This window comes from Myotis yumanensis, unplaced genomic scaffold (genome assembly GCF_028538775.1).
Source record: "Myotis yumanensis isolate MYYU_CA2020_CCGP unplaced genomic scaffold, mMyoYum1.0.hap1 SCAF_1, whole genome shotgun sequence".
Taxonomy (NCBI): domain Eukaryota; kingdom Metazoa; phylum Chordata; class Mammalia; order Chiroptera; family Vespertilionidae; genus Myotis; species Myotis yumanensis.
This window is the reverse complement of record NW_027223752.1, coordinates 74,037,047-74,051,687: the sequence shown is the minus strand read 5'-3', so window position 1 is coordinate 74,051,687 and position 14,641 is coordinate 74,037,047. Positions and strand designations below refer to the sequence as shown.

The following is a 14,641-nucleotide window of genomic DNA, read 5'->3' as shown; positions in this document are numbered from 1 at the left end:
CTGTCAAAGATGCAGCAAAGAGGCTCCTTGGGATAAACAGCATCTTGATCACAGAATGCTAATTAATTCAGTCAATGAATTTCAAAAAGGACGGTCATGTCTGCGAGCTGCTCTGACGCCTGGAAGCCTTTAGGAAGTGACTGCCCGGAGGACCATCCTTTACATGTGAAACCTGTGGCCATGACTTCCAGCAACTGGGCGTTCCAGTGAGGACGCTACTCGTCAGCTGTGGTCTTCTCTGCGAGGGCCTGTCACCAACAGTGGCCCAGGCGTGAGCCCCTTGCTGATCCTACACTTGGCTTTGTAGCCTGGAGTTGCCCATTCTTGGGTCAGAGTGCCCTTGGCTATCACAGTCCTGGGCTTCTGGTCTTGTGCCCCTGCTGCCTAGGGGCACATCGCTTTGGTGCAGACTCTAAGTGGCAGAGTGGTGAGGAATTCCTACCCCTCCCTTTGCCATGGAGGGAACTGTGTGTGGTCCCAAGTGAGTGTGGGCTACAAGGGAGGTGGCTGGGGCTGCGAAGGCCTACCCTTGCACAAAATTTGTGCATTGGGCCTCTAGTTTTAAATGTAAGATATTAGGCTAAGCTGCGTTGCCCCCTTACACTGACAGGTAAGACAAAGACCTGCAGCTTCCTCCCACACCCCAGCGGAGAGCAGCAGAGCTGCCTCCGGAGGGTCCCTTTCTGGGATGTGTTTGCAGCCTTCTTTCTGCTGCTGTCAGAAGTTGTCTTGCTTTCAGAAAAGGACAAGAGAAGAGCTTTGGGAGTTTGGACGTCTGAAGCCTTCCACTCGGTCCCCAATGCTGGCAGCCCTCCTACGAAGTGAAAAACGTTTTTAAAAAGCCCAGATGCTTTTGTCAGTCTTTTCTACCTCTGAAGCAGAGGGTGTGACTCACATGCATCTGACATCAATGTACCAGGTTGTGATGATTTGCCTCATTGTGCTCAGCTGAAGAGTGGATTAACTCCCCATAATACGCTGAGAATGTAACGCATGGCCTGTGATTGAAACAGAAGGCGGGGGTGGTTGCTTCGTGGCAAAGCAATGGACTGACTCAAGGTTCTGAGTTTCTAATCCCAAATCTGTGACCTTGTACATGACCCTGGGAGGCTTGCTCGAGGCCTGCAAGAGGATGCTTACTTTGTGGGTGCTGATCACTCGTTCCTTTTTTAACTATTTATTTATTTATTTATTTACTTATTTATTTATTTAATCATCACCCAGAGGATATTTTTCCATTGATTTTTAGAGAGCCTGGGAGGGTGGGAGAGAGACAGACAGAGAGAAACATCGATGTGAGAAAGACACATTGATTGGTTGTGTCTCGCACACACAGATGGAGCCTACAACCGAGGTACGTGCCCTTGACCGGAATCAAACCCAGGACCCATCAGTCCAAGGGCCGATCCTCTACCCACTGAGCCAAACGGGCCAGGGCTGATCATTCATTCTTAAAAGTATTGTAGTAAGTCCTTCCTCTGAGAACAGTGTGGGTGGTAACTAGTGGCCAATATTACTCAAGACAGAGCCATCAGTAAAGACTGCCAAGTGCACATGAGGCCTCAGGGAGTACTCAGACTTTACCTAGAGATGCTAGGAAAATGCAAATGCCTCAGTTTCCAGAAAATTTGTCTGTTGCTTTGCCCTTCCAAGTCGGCCGTCTACCCTGCCCAGCATGCCCCACAGACTTCCTGCGATGATGGGAATTTTTCTATTACTCTGTCCAGAGGCAGCTACCACTTGTGGCCGTTGAGCATTTGAAATAGGAACTAAATTTCACACCTGATATAATTTAATTAATTGAAATGTCTATGTAAACAGCCATGTGCGGCTAGTGGCCACCATATTGGACGGCACAGCTCTAGCCAATTCAAAACCCCTCAAAGCAACTGCATGCAAGTGAGGCTGAGAAAGCAGTAGAACATACATGAACTCATTAGTCAGTCTTTATGTTCAAAACAATTTTTTTTCATGTTGGAAGAAGTGGCCAATATCAAGGTCTGAAGTGAGAGATTACCAGAAAATAAGAACAGGTTTCTCTAATCCTCCAGTACTATTTCCCTCTATATTTTATGAATATTAAACTGAGATGGTATCTAAACTCATTAACACAAAGCTAAACTAGATGACTTTATCCTATAAAACAACTTTTCTACCCAAGGCTGAGAAATAACCAGGGAGAAACATTAGCCTCACTCTGCACCCTTCTCCCATCGCCTCTGAGGAGGCCGACGGGTAGGAAAGGACATAGCTCTTCTGCTGCTGCCCATCCCCACCCTCCTTACCTCTGCGGCTCAATCTCACTCCCCTCCCCCCACTAGACACGTCAACTGATAACCAACCACTCAAAGTCACAGGCTGAGTGCTGTCTCCCGTTCTCTCCAGACATACGGCGTCTTTTCTTCTTTGCCCCTTTCATGTAAATTCTGTGGCAGGAAACTCCGCAGAATATAATATGAGAAGCCCTGAGATCTAACCTCCCTGCCTTCCTGAGACATTCCCACGGCCCCAAGAGGGGTTTGAACAAACACTGGCTGCTCTCCCGAATCCATGTCCTCACCTTGGAGGTGAGCTGACTCAAACTCTACATGGTATAAAGGATTTATTCTCCCTGCACTTCGCTAATGACTGCCCTGTGTTTTGTATCTTTTTCTTTTTTTTTCTGAACAGAGCAGATCTCAGGTATTCTAAGCTCCAATAATGGGACAGGGGTCCAGTCCCTGCCATTCTCCTTGTGCATTGCCCAGCACAGCGTCACAATCAGGGACTTCAGCGCTTCTGGATAAAGCATAAAAGACTCTCAGGCTCTATGGGATTTTTACAGCTTTGGGATTTTAAGGTACATCGTTCAGTTCAACATATTCTAGGAAACAATGTACTACTTGTTGAGGGCCGTGGACTGGCTTGGTTCTTTCAGGGAAGGACTGCAGAATCAGTCATGTATTTTTCAGGTTGCTGTCATGATTATCTGAAGGTTAATAATCAGCCAGCAGCTGCATGAGTGACATGGGAGGAAGAAAGCATGATAAATAAATACTTTGCTGGTCGCCGTTTTCTCAACAGTGAAATGGAAAGAGAATAAAAATCTTTGTGCGTGAAACAGTCTTAGTGTCCTGCTAAAGACCAGTGCACTATGACTACCAGGCCCGTGTGAGGCACTCTGCCGTGTATTAGATTGGGAGTGAGGTGACATAACAACTTATCACAGCCGTGCTTCCTCCGGGCTCCACTGTGTCCTAGTGCTTCTCCTTACATGCATGTTTCCTAAGGAGGTTAATTTGAAGTAGAAAACCATTCATTCTGCTCCTGACTTTATCCTTGACTGAAAAATTAAAGTGTAAATAAACAGAAATTTAATTAAAATTAAAGTCCAACTAACAACAAAAATGCTCCCTCTTTTCCTGGTTAAAAAGCAAAGCGTGCTGTTTGGATCAGCTGCATCAGCATCCATCCGCCCGGGAACTTGTTAGAAATGTAAATTATGGGCCACACCCCAGGCCCATTGGAGCAGAAACTTTGAGGGGTGGAGCAAATGTATTATTAAAAAAATCCTCCATGTGATTCTGCACTAACAGTTGAGAACATTTGCTTTAAACAGTGTTGAAATCATCAAAACTATTCTTTTCAGTGTTGTAATAAAGGGCACTAAATGAGTGTTCCTGGTGTCAAGCCTTTCCCAATTCTAGAAATAAGGTCTGGCCAAGCACTAAACAAGTCCGGCCAGGAATCCCAGCTCTGAGTTCCAGCACATCTGCATGCCGTGCTACCTAGGACGTGATCACCTCCCCGGAGGCTCCTGGCGCCGGCTGGGCAGGCGCTTGCAAGCTGAGCCACTAGGGCTCCTCTGCTTCATGGTGGGAGATGAGGGGCTCAAAGCGGGGGCTGGGGGCGGGGGGCGGGGGGAGGGCGCACAGAGGAGAAATCTATGACTTTTCCATCCATTTTAATCATTCCTTTTTTTTGAAGGGAGAAAATATTTAGTACTTTCCCATCACAATTTCACAAATAACAACCAAGAGAAAGACAGTGCTTATAAAATTTTTAAAAAATAGGGCATCTTTGCAGATAACTGCTTGTCAGCTGCCCTGGGTGTGCATCCTTCACAGTGATTACAGGTGATGACAGAGGACAGCGTTTAGGTAATTCACTGCCGACGTGAGTCTGTATGCTTCTCAGACCTCTGACCCCCAATTGCAATGCTTATTAATCAGTATCTTCCAGTCACAGAAATGCCAGCTTTACCCGATCCCTTCCTATTCCTCTGTAAGTACCATTCAGATTGGAAAGGGAATTATTAAGACTTTCTGTCCAAATGATTCAAAGACTTTCACATTTCTGTTTGATAATAGAGTCTGCTTATGGAACCTAGGTTTTGTGTGCCCCAAGAACACAAGGACAAAAAGTCAGAGCACCAGGCACACAACAGCATTATATAATTTTTTTTTTTTTTTTGTCACGAGAAAAACCTCCGTCCGAAGAAACATACAAACTCTCCTCGGTAACTTTTCTCACTTTAAATCACACCTCTCATCACGACCTAATACACCCACACAGTCATGTGCCACAGGCACTGCGCACCCTCTCCAACATTTCAAAGGCTCAAAAGCTATTTTTAAAGCCAAAATGCAATCTAGGTTGCTATTCTATGAAGCACTTGTTACGGAAGAGCAAAGTAAGAGAGTGATTTTTATACATGTGGGCAACTCACCAAAGGATTGAATGCAGCTATCGATGAGATCGTCCAGGCTGGCTCCTTTGGCCAAATGTCCCAGAGACACCATCATTCGGAACTGGGTGATCTGGGCCAGGCTGGGATGGGAGGGGAAGGGGCTGCTGGCTGGCTTCGCCTCTAGTTTTGCTTTAGGGGCAGCTCTGCAGCCATGAGAAGGTTTCCTGAGGAAAGAGAGGAGGCAGTGAGTGCAAGCGGAGCGGCCAGGGGGCGAACACAGGGGCAGCTCCACACTCTGAAGGCAGATTAGAGAGGAAGGACTAGAGATAAGACAATTAATCCTGGGAGTTGGGCTGATAGAAGATACACCCCTCCCACTTGGCAGATGCACCAAACGGACTGGTTGGCTGTTAAAGAAACATCTCCCAAGCAAATAACAAGGTGAGATTTCAGGGCTGCATCTAGGGCTGGTCCTCTGGGGGTTAGGATTGCTTTGCCCTGTTGTCTCCATTGCCTGAGGGGAGAGGCAGAGGCAGGGCTACCCTGGCAGTCCTCGGGTCCTAGCAATACTTTTTCATTTCAGCCTCGAGGCCACTGACTTGGGTCTTAAGAATTGAGTTTCAGGTGGTCTCATCTTTGGCTAAATTCAACTTGAACAACACCCGAGACGCTGCAGAAACCCAGATGGCCTCGGAAACATCTTTAAGGACTTTGGGGGGAAAGTCAAAGACTGAGGACCCGTGTGCAGGGGGTGAGGAGGGGTGAGGGGTGAGGGTGGTGGTATTTAGATTTTAAGCTAGCCCTGCCTTTCTCACAAATCTTGGTGGGTTTTAAGATTCTGTCTTTCATGATTGATAATACAGGTAATCATTATGAGTCATTTTTATCATTAAACACCATTCCATTAAGTCTGTACTTGGGTCCTTACTTATTGTGGGGTGGGGGAGAGAGGGGGACGTGTGGAGGAGCAGAGCTCATGAGAGCTTCATTCCAGAACCGAATCCAAAAGAAAACACCTGGATATGGAAAGGCTTAGGAGTGCCTATAGGTCACCTCTGCCCACTCTCACAGAGCTTTACCTTTGATCATGACCTCTCAGTATAAGTCACGTTGTTTGCAAAATGATACATGAAGGTTAATTAAGCATTTTGTTTTCCCTTCCATTAAAAATACATCCACACACACAGGCACATTTCCATCATCTGAAGGTTCACTAGTGATGGGTGTTGTTACTTGTAACTTCTTTGAGCATATCGTTAACTCTTCTCTCCCCACTGTGCCTGCTTATTTCACAGTTTACAAAGAGGAGGCAAGAAAAAAAGGAAAGAGAAATATACCTCAGATCCATAACTTCAGTGACTCCCTATGTGTTTTTGCTGAACCCATGAGGGCACCCATTAATCAGTGAGTGCTTATTCCATGGGTAAGACATCGTGATGGGCCAGAGAAGACCAGTAGGACAGTCTATGTGACGGCACTCTGTAAACTGTACATCATACTAACTACATCTTAGCTGATGTTGTAGGAAGGTCATCTATCTGTAAGTTCTTCAATACAAAACTCTAGCTGGAGAATCAGACTCAGACCAAGGAAAGATAGCTCTATCAATCCTAAGTGTCCTGTGAGTGGCAAGGGGAAGGGCTGTGCTGTCCTCAGAGAAGGGAGAACCAGTTGCAGCTGGAGTGTTGGAGAGTTTCTCTGACAAGAAATCTCACCCAGAAGGGGCTAAAGAAGTGCTGAAATCAAAATAAGACACTGGGGCATACACAGAATTTGGAAAACCAGCCTGTGAAAAAAGGCTACTGAACGATGGGGCCACTCAGTGCACAGCCAGACCTGTGGAGGGAACACCCTGCATTTCAAAATCCCTCCAGGGTGCTGGGCTGGCAGTGGCTGCTGAGCTCTGTTCTGACCGAGGGTGGTCCCAGTGAAACTGAACCAGTCATTGGCTATTAGGAATCTACTAACCAGAGGCAGGGATTGCTGAAAGATGGTGTTACAGGACTTCTGGCCATTACTGATTTTCACCCAGGGCCTAAGATAGCCCCAGGAGCAGATCAGTACCTGAAAATGAGAGGAAATAATAGTGGCCACCATGAATTGAGAACCTACGACATGGCAGGTACTGTGACGGGGATCTGCATGGTCTTTAAAGCATACATCCCAGAGAGACATTATCTCCATCCCGTGATGTTGAAACTGGGTCTAAGAGAGGCTAAATGACTTGGTCAAGTACAACTCCCATGTTCTAGATCTGGGATTTGTACTGGGCGCCTCTCTGGCTCTATTTGCTTAATTAAGAGTTACTGTGCCTGGAACTATTCGCTTTTCACTCCATCAGAATGAGCACGAGAGGCTGGAAAGGTCAATTCAACCTAAGACAAAAGTAACATCCTCTGAAGTCATAACTGATAATATAAAGGCTGAATCTGGGGCCCTCCTCCTTCTGCTGTTGCCGGAACAGTCCTCAGAGCAGAGGCTGCGTGGGCTCTCCATGGACATCCTCCAAGCCCTTCACTAGATGGGTGTGGGTCCAGGATCAGAAGGGCAACGGGACCAGCCACCAGTGCAGAGACAGGCAGAAGCCAGGCCTCCTGTGCCCATGCCTTGCTCCCCACCTGGGCACCTTCCCCTTCCAGGAGGCACTGACAATCTCTAAACCTGAGGCTGGTTGTCAGCTGTTGGGATTAGTCAGCTTTCTGCCTGAGCGGCTGCCTTTTTACCATTAAGATCTCCACCCAAGGCAGAGTTGGGAAAGAGAACAACACAGTCCTTCTCAGTACAGCCTCTTTTTCTCTTAGGCCTTCCAGTACCTCTCCCTGACCCCTGGAGAAGAGGCACCTGCAACCAGAGGTTGGGCCTCCACACACAGCTCTTCCCTCAGTCTCTCAGCTGGCGGAGACAGGAAAATCCCACTTTCTCAGTTGGTAGCAGTGATCAATGAGGACCCTGAAAACTGCCCTGGTTCTAATTCTAGTGATGGTTCCTCATGTCAGCAGTAACAGAAACCACTTTGGTTCACAAGGTGAGATGCTTTTACCAGAACTAAAAAGGACTGGGGTAGATTCAAGTAGAAAGAAAAAGCTTGAAGTATTGGTGTGTGTGTGTGTGTGTGTGAAATATGCAACCTGGGAACTATGGAGCCCAAAGAGACTCGAGGGCTGGGGCATGAGAAACCGGGGAGGAGAGGAACTACTAAAAACCAAATTGTGACCTGAGAGGCCTAGGGAGATGGGGGTTATCTGAACCATGACCTGGGGGAACTCAGCTCTTCTGTGCAGCTTCTTGACTGGCTGCTTCGTGACAAACCTTTCAAAACTGCTTCTTCGGGTGAAATGGCTGTCCATAGGATTAATAAAAGACTTCTCTACAGTCAGGTCTTGAAGGTGTTATAATCCATAGAATAAATAGACCCTAATCTTCAAAGGCATATCTTTAAAGGACAGTAGCCATTTCCTTGTGAATTAAAAAGAACACAAAAACACAAAACAAACAAACAAAAATCCCCGAGAGAAACAAATTAACTTAAGGTGGTTTCTGAGGCCAAAATCAGCGAAGGCCCTATTAAGTTTGCTGAAAGACACTGTCAAAACTCAGAACTGGTTCAAATGAAATCCTCTCCAGGCACAGGTTTCCTCAGTGGAGGTCACTTTTTATGGAAACTTCCACGGCTTTCTTTGCAGTGCAAGGTGGCTTTTATTGGCTTCTAGTGAGGATTCCTTCCAGTCCTGTTCAAAATGGCTCCCCCGAAATGGCTCAATTTAAAGTACTGAGGCCCTTCCCCTCAATCTGGTGCAGGGTACAGTGTCAGACCCCCGGTGATACAGGGCGAGGTGCATACAGGGGCAAGGACCTTTAGCTCTAGAAAGTCCAGCAGGGCAAAGCTTCCTGCGTCCTCTGGGCATGGCGCGGGCACACAGAGTCCATGTGGATGGAGGTGGGAAGTGCACAACGTGCCGGCCCTACGCTGAGCGCAGGCCCCTGTCTAGGCAGCTGTCCCATTCCAGCCTTTTGGGGGACAAACTCAAAGTTGCCTGGCACTTCCAGGCCTCTTTCTCCTGATAAGAGCTTTTTCACTCACTGTCACTCTTCATATTCTGCACCCCAAGACCCTCCTAAAACATCTCTCTAGAGTCACAGTGGGGTGGAGGGGAATACAGGTTTCCCCCCAGGGGCTTTGGTCCCCTGACCTCTGCTTGTTCGCTGCAAGCTCTGCCGGCCTTTCTGGGTCCTCCCGAGACCTGCAGGGCCGGCAGAGACCGCCAGGTGGCGCTCCCGGTGCCCGGAGCCCGGAGCCCGGAGCTTGGAGCCCCGGCAGGTGCGGGCGTCCGGGAAAGTCCGCGAGTGGGAGTCCCAGGTGCGTGGCAGCGAGGAGCTGGGGGAGGAGGCCGGTCATTGCAATCCCGGAGCTTGCCGGGCGAACTCTGCCCGCACAACCCAGCTCCCTTCCCCATTTCCCGGTGCGACGGGCTGGGCGCTCCAGGCGCGACCGTCCCTTGAGCTGGTCTCCGCAGCGCGCATCTCCCCCGACATCAGCCGAGACCTCAGCCTGCCGTCCCCATTAGTCGCCGGCAACTTCCCCTAGAGAAGACTCCCGTGTCGTCCACCCTACATTCTACCCCCGAGAGGCCTAAGGAGGCTGCCCGCACCCCGGCCCCCGCCCCGATGAAGGACGTTGGCGCCCCCGAGGGCCTGGGCCCCTACTCACCGCGGAGCCTCTCTCGCCTTGCCCAGGGTGCCCATGGCCGCGGCCGCGCTCGTGGAGACGTTTCACCTAGCGCGGCGGGACGGGCTCGGCGGGGCGCATCGCCTCGCCACGGCCGCTGCCGCTGCCAGCGCGGCCCTTCGCCCCGGGCCTCTCCGCCCTCGGGCCGCCCACCCGCCGCTCTGGGAGCCGGGCGAGCCCGCCCGACGCGCACCCGCAGGCACAAACTTTGTGCGCGCGCCCTCCCGCCTTCCCCGGCGCGCGCACTCTCTCCCCGGCACCGCCTGACACGCCCACTGATGTTATCAGCTGTAGGAACTGTGCGGCGGCCACGGCTCTTTTCTGAATCCTGCCCAAAGTACTGGGCTGTGCCCGAAGGCCAGCACCTCTCCCAGCCCTCGCCTTTGGCCCCAGCCGTCTACCTCTCCCAGCCCCACGGTGCGGTCCAGGGGAGCGGGAGGGCTGGGGAGGCTCCGGGTGCCTTGGATCCCACCAAACCCGCGGCTGGACAGCAGGTGTGCTCTCAAGGGCACCGGCTTCACTCAGCGGCTCTCGGGGCAACACCCTCTCTCCCTCCCCCAACACCCCCTCCCTCTGTTTCCCTGGCCCCCTGCCGTTCTGCATTTCAGCATGGCTCCTGAGCACCCCTGGTGCTCTCGCAGGCCTCTTTTGTATATAGCAGAGCTCAGATCCGGGCCGGGTAAGGAACTAATACAAAGTTGTGGATTTGCTTGAGCCTGCGCCTTTGGGTGTCTTCTTGGTAGCGCTTTGCAAGACTGGACTGGAGATACGTGCACTGTACCGTGCAAGAGGTGGTGGGTGGAGGTGCGCTCTGCGGGAGACAGCCGCCTGGCCTCTGTAGGTGTAGGAGATGTGGGGGGAGGGAGGCGGGTGGGGAGGGGGGGAGAGAAGTTTGTGACAGCAGACCTGGCCAGGAATGGTGGCCAGCCATTGCTTCCAAGTGATGATAAGGAAAGCTAGTGTTGAGTACCTTTCGCTAAGTGCTTGCTATCCATTACCTCATTTAACCCATCTCCCCCAAATACCAAGAGGTCACTGTTTTAAAGATGAGAAAATTAAGGTTTAGAGAATACTACACCTTCCATTACACAACCAGTAAACAGCAGAGAGAACTATGACTGGGCTGAGATCTGACTCTGTAATCACTGCTGGGCTGCCCTGATAACAGCAGTGTCATTGTCTCACGCCATAACTACAGCCACAGTGTTTGGACCTTAAAGCCTCCTTCTGCAACTTCATTCATACATTTCCTTATATGTATATGCCACCTTGTCCTGAAAAAAGGGTATTCAAGATAGCTTATGTACATAAGCTACAAAAGAAGTATGAAAATGTACAGTGAAAAATAAAATATATAGAATGGAGCCAGAAATGAAAGTCGTTTTCTAAAATTCATTGCATAGAGTCCAATACACTTGCTACAAGTGGGATGAAAACTTGTCTCCCAGATTTCTAGCCGTCAAGTTCAAAAGAGAAGACTTACCTAAAACAATTCCTGACACATGCAAGACAAAAAAGAAGAAAAGAAAAGGAAAAAAGAAAATTGCTTAAGAGAAGATCAACTATTCTTGATACTGAGAGCAGAAAAAAATTTCTCTAAAAAATCCCCATGAACTTTGAGGGATAAGAACTTTGATAGAAAGAACCAAGTCCTCAGTTACAGCATATATAAAGAGGATATGTGGATGTTCAATAACTATTAAATAATGACACTCTTCCAGAATTATACTGTACTAGAGGCCTGGTGCACAAAAATTTGTGCACTGGCGGGGTGTGTGTGTGTGTGTGTGTGTCCCTCAGCCCCACTTGTGCCCTCTCACAGTCTGGGACCCCTCAGGAGATAACCACCTGCTGGCTTAGGCCCGCTCCCCGGGTGGCAGATGGCAGGCCCGATCCCTAGGTGCCTGCCCCGCCTCCCTGGGTTGTGCACAGGGCAGGACCGATCTGGGGGTTGGGGCACCATCTCCGGTCACACACAGGGCAGGGCCAATCAGGGGATTGGGGTGCAAGAATAAGGCTTCCTCGGGCCGATTGTGCCGCCAAGCCCCACCGCCCAGGGCCGCACACAGGGGTCCCAGCTGGGGGCGGGGCTTAGGCGGCAACACGGGGGCCTGGATGGCAGGATGGCAGCTCGCGCTGGCCCGCCCTGCCTGCAGTATTTAAATTAGCCGCCATCTTTGTTGGTCGTTAATTTGCATATCGTGCTGATTAGCCAATGGGAGGCATAGCAAAGGTACGGTCAATTACCATGTTTGTCTATTATTAGATCGGATGTGCATATATCTGTACACAAATGGTAAATATATACTTTTATGTAAGTGCATAACTGTATGTAAATGTATGTATATGTAGATAGATAGGCTATTTGGTGCATACACAGTACTAAGCACACATGTAGGCAGTTGCACACACCTGTACACCTGCAGTTCATTATGTGGATAAGTATAGAAATTATTAGTTCATTCAGAAACAAGCCTTGCTGAATTCTGTAATGAGCGAGGCCTGATTCTGGCCCGAAGTTTCCTCCTCTCCAGCTTCCTGAGAGCTCTGCACTCTAGTTGCACCTGATTCTGTTTCTCGGCCCACCTGAGCTCTTTGATGAGGCTTCCTGGCTGCTCCTATTTGAGCAATTTGTCTTTTCAGACATCTAAAAACCTAGAAGTTAGCTCCCTATCTTTCTTCATCTCCGCCATGAGGTTAGTCTCCCTGGTATTGTCTGAGGTGCCTCTGACTTGAAGCACAAAGTTCTTTTCTCTTGTTCTCCTCTCTTACCCTCTCTTCTGCTTCTCTAACCTCTTGGATGGGCAGTAATCAATGTCTGTAGCAGCTGAGAAAGGTTGGGGACCGCTTTCTTCCTCTGCCTGCCCTTGGGTGAGCTCAGTCTGTGGGACTCTCTGTCATTCTTTTGCTTTTCAATCAGGCATTCTCAACTGATGTGCATAGACTTTCATTTTGCTCAAATCAGGTGTTTTTATTTTCTTCCATGACTTCATCGGGACCCACAGGACTGTAAGGTTGGAATACACAGCCTTGAAATCTAACATCCACACCCATATTTCCAACTGGTCACCTCCTTTAATTATCCCACAAGACATCCTCTCCACTTCTTGGCCCCCATTATCTCAGAATCTGAACATGTGTTATAGCTTTATAACTGCCCCTCCCCCCCAATAACAGAACCTCCTCTTCTCTGATCCTTCTTTCATGCTGCTCTCAGATTTACCTGATCATGCCATGTCTCTGCTTTCAAATTGCCAAGGAATCCCCAGTTACCTACAGAATGGACTGTCCCTGTCCAATCTGACCTCCAGCCATGCCCTCCCAGGCCCCTGATCTCTTAGGTTGCACCTTGGTCACTCCTGATCCTTGCTGTGAACTGTCCCCCTGCAAGCCTTGGTGCTTTGCTTGTGTACTTCCTTCTGCCTGGTACACACACAAAGGGACAGTTATAGCATAGGCATGTCAAGCTGGCAAGTCACCGGAGGGGGCACACACAGGGATGCCTCCCAGGTGCAGAGGTGTGCAAACTCACCTTCAGAATCTGCTGGAAGACTCTTGTGCTTTGAGAGCCTACTGGCTACCACAGCTTCCACTCTGTTGTCTACCATGTGTTCATTCATTTAGGATATGTTCACTGGTGCCTACTGAGTGTCAGATGCTGTCCTTGTCATTGAGAATCTGGTAGACAACAAGGCAGATAAGATCTTTGTTCACAAGAGCTTACATATCTAACAAGGAGACAGTAACCAAGTCAACAAGGAAGTAAACACACCACAGTTTTACACCCTGATTTCCAGGAGCTGCCACCTCAGAGTGAGGTTACCCCTGCCCTCATGGGGGATACCATGATGTATCCTGTTTGGGGCCCCACATGGGCCTGCGAGCAGAAAACGGCCACATTTAGGAGCTGAGAGCTCCGGAGGAGAGTGGAGAGAGATGGAGAGGGAAAGAGGGGAGAGGGTGTGGCCCCATCCTCCACTCTCCTGCTGAGTGCTGCCAAGATTTCTGAGACAGGGGAATTGGCCTTAATATTTCTTGATTGTGACTGAGTTCCTGCTGCTGCTCACTTTGGACCAAGGCTAGAGGAACTTCTCCTGTGAGAAGCCACTCCTTTTGCTGCAGACCTGTAGGTTGCGGGCATGTGGTTGGATGCCTGCTTGTTTCTTTGTCCTGGGCATCTTCTCCGGGACCCAGCAGCAAGCCGCTCTGGTCTCTCCATCTATGCGCCAGCTGTTCAGGAAAATGTCTGTCTCCTTGCGGTATCCCCAGGATTCTCCAAAGGGAATTGTATGGTTGCCCTGTGAATTACGTTTTGAGATAGATCATCCTATATACAGGCCCTGACTGTGAATATCCACTCTTGTTTTCAGCTGCTTTGAAGGATGCAGGGCGTCTCTGTGAAGCCCCCTGAGGCCCATCACAGCCCACATTCTCAGTGAGATCGGCCTCACATTTGATCAAATTTGGTTTTGGAGGTTGTTTAGGATGCTAATACAACAAACAAATAGAAATACATGTTGTCTCCTGACTTTTACTCCTAGTAGGATGGGAGTCCCTGCAGGGCTTTGAAGAGATGACAGACTGGATCTGACATCTGCTTCATAGGGACTCTCAGGCTAGGCTGCTGAGTCCCTGAGCGACTCATGGGAAGGAAGGGCAGCAGGCTCTGGGTGGAGCACCTTTATAATTTCCAGCTGGGCGGGTCTGCCAGGTTGGTGGCTTTCAGATTGCTGTGAACATTGCTCCATGGTAAGAAGAATAAAGTCACACTTACACTCGGACTCAGGTAAAACTGAAACAGGCTGAGAAGCAATATTTACCCTGGCTGCATGTGGTCTGTTCTGATCTTTTTTTTTTTAATTTTTATTTTTTTAAAAAATATATTTTACTGATTTTTTACAGAGAGGAAGGCAGAGGGATAGAGAGTTAGAAACTTTGATGAGAGAGCAACATTGATCAGCTGCTTCCTGCACACCCCCTACTGGGGATGTGCCCACAACCAAGGTACATGCCCTTGATTGGAATTAAACCTGGGAACTTTCAGTCCGCAGGCCGACGCTCTATACACTGAGCCAAACCCGTTAGGGCTGTTCTGGTCTTTTTATGTTTTTAAATTTTGTTTAATGACATTAAAAAATAAATGCTGTTATGGCCTCAGCCCATGTGGCTCAGTTGGTTGAGTGTCTTCACGAGCACCGAGAGGTTGTTGGTTCCACTCCAGGTCAGGGCATATGCCAGGGTTGTAG

At 49.2% G+C, this 14,641-nt stretch overlaps 1 protein-coding gene across 1 annotated transcript in view; it reads right to left on the bottom strand.

The window, feature by feature from the left end:
* RASGRP1 (RAS guanyl releasing protein 1) overlaps positions 1–9,589 on the bottom strand; it is a 79,811-nt gene extending 70,222 nt beyond the window's left edge. Inside the window, exons 1-2 of the mRNA XM_070425257.1 lie at positions 9,378–9,589; positions 4,709–4,893 (exon numbers count right to left, since the gene is read on the bottom strand). Coding sequence (XP_070281358.1) covers positions 4,709–4,893; positions 9,378–9,412 — 220 coding nt within the window. The 5' untranslated portion in view covers positions 9,413–9,589. The remainder of the gene's footprint in view (positions 1–4,708; positions 4,894–9,377) is intronic.
* Positions 9,590–14,641: the final 5,052 nt, after the last annotated feature.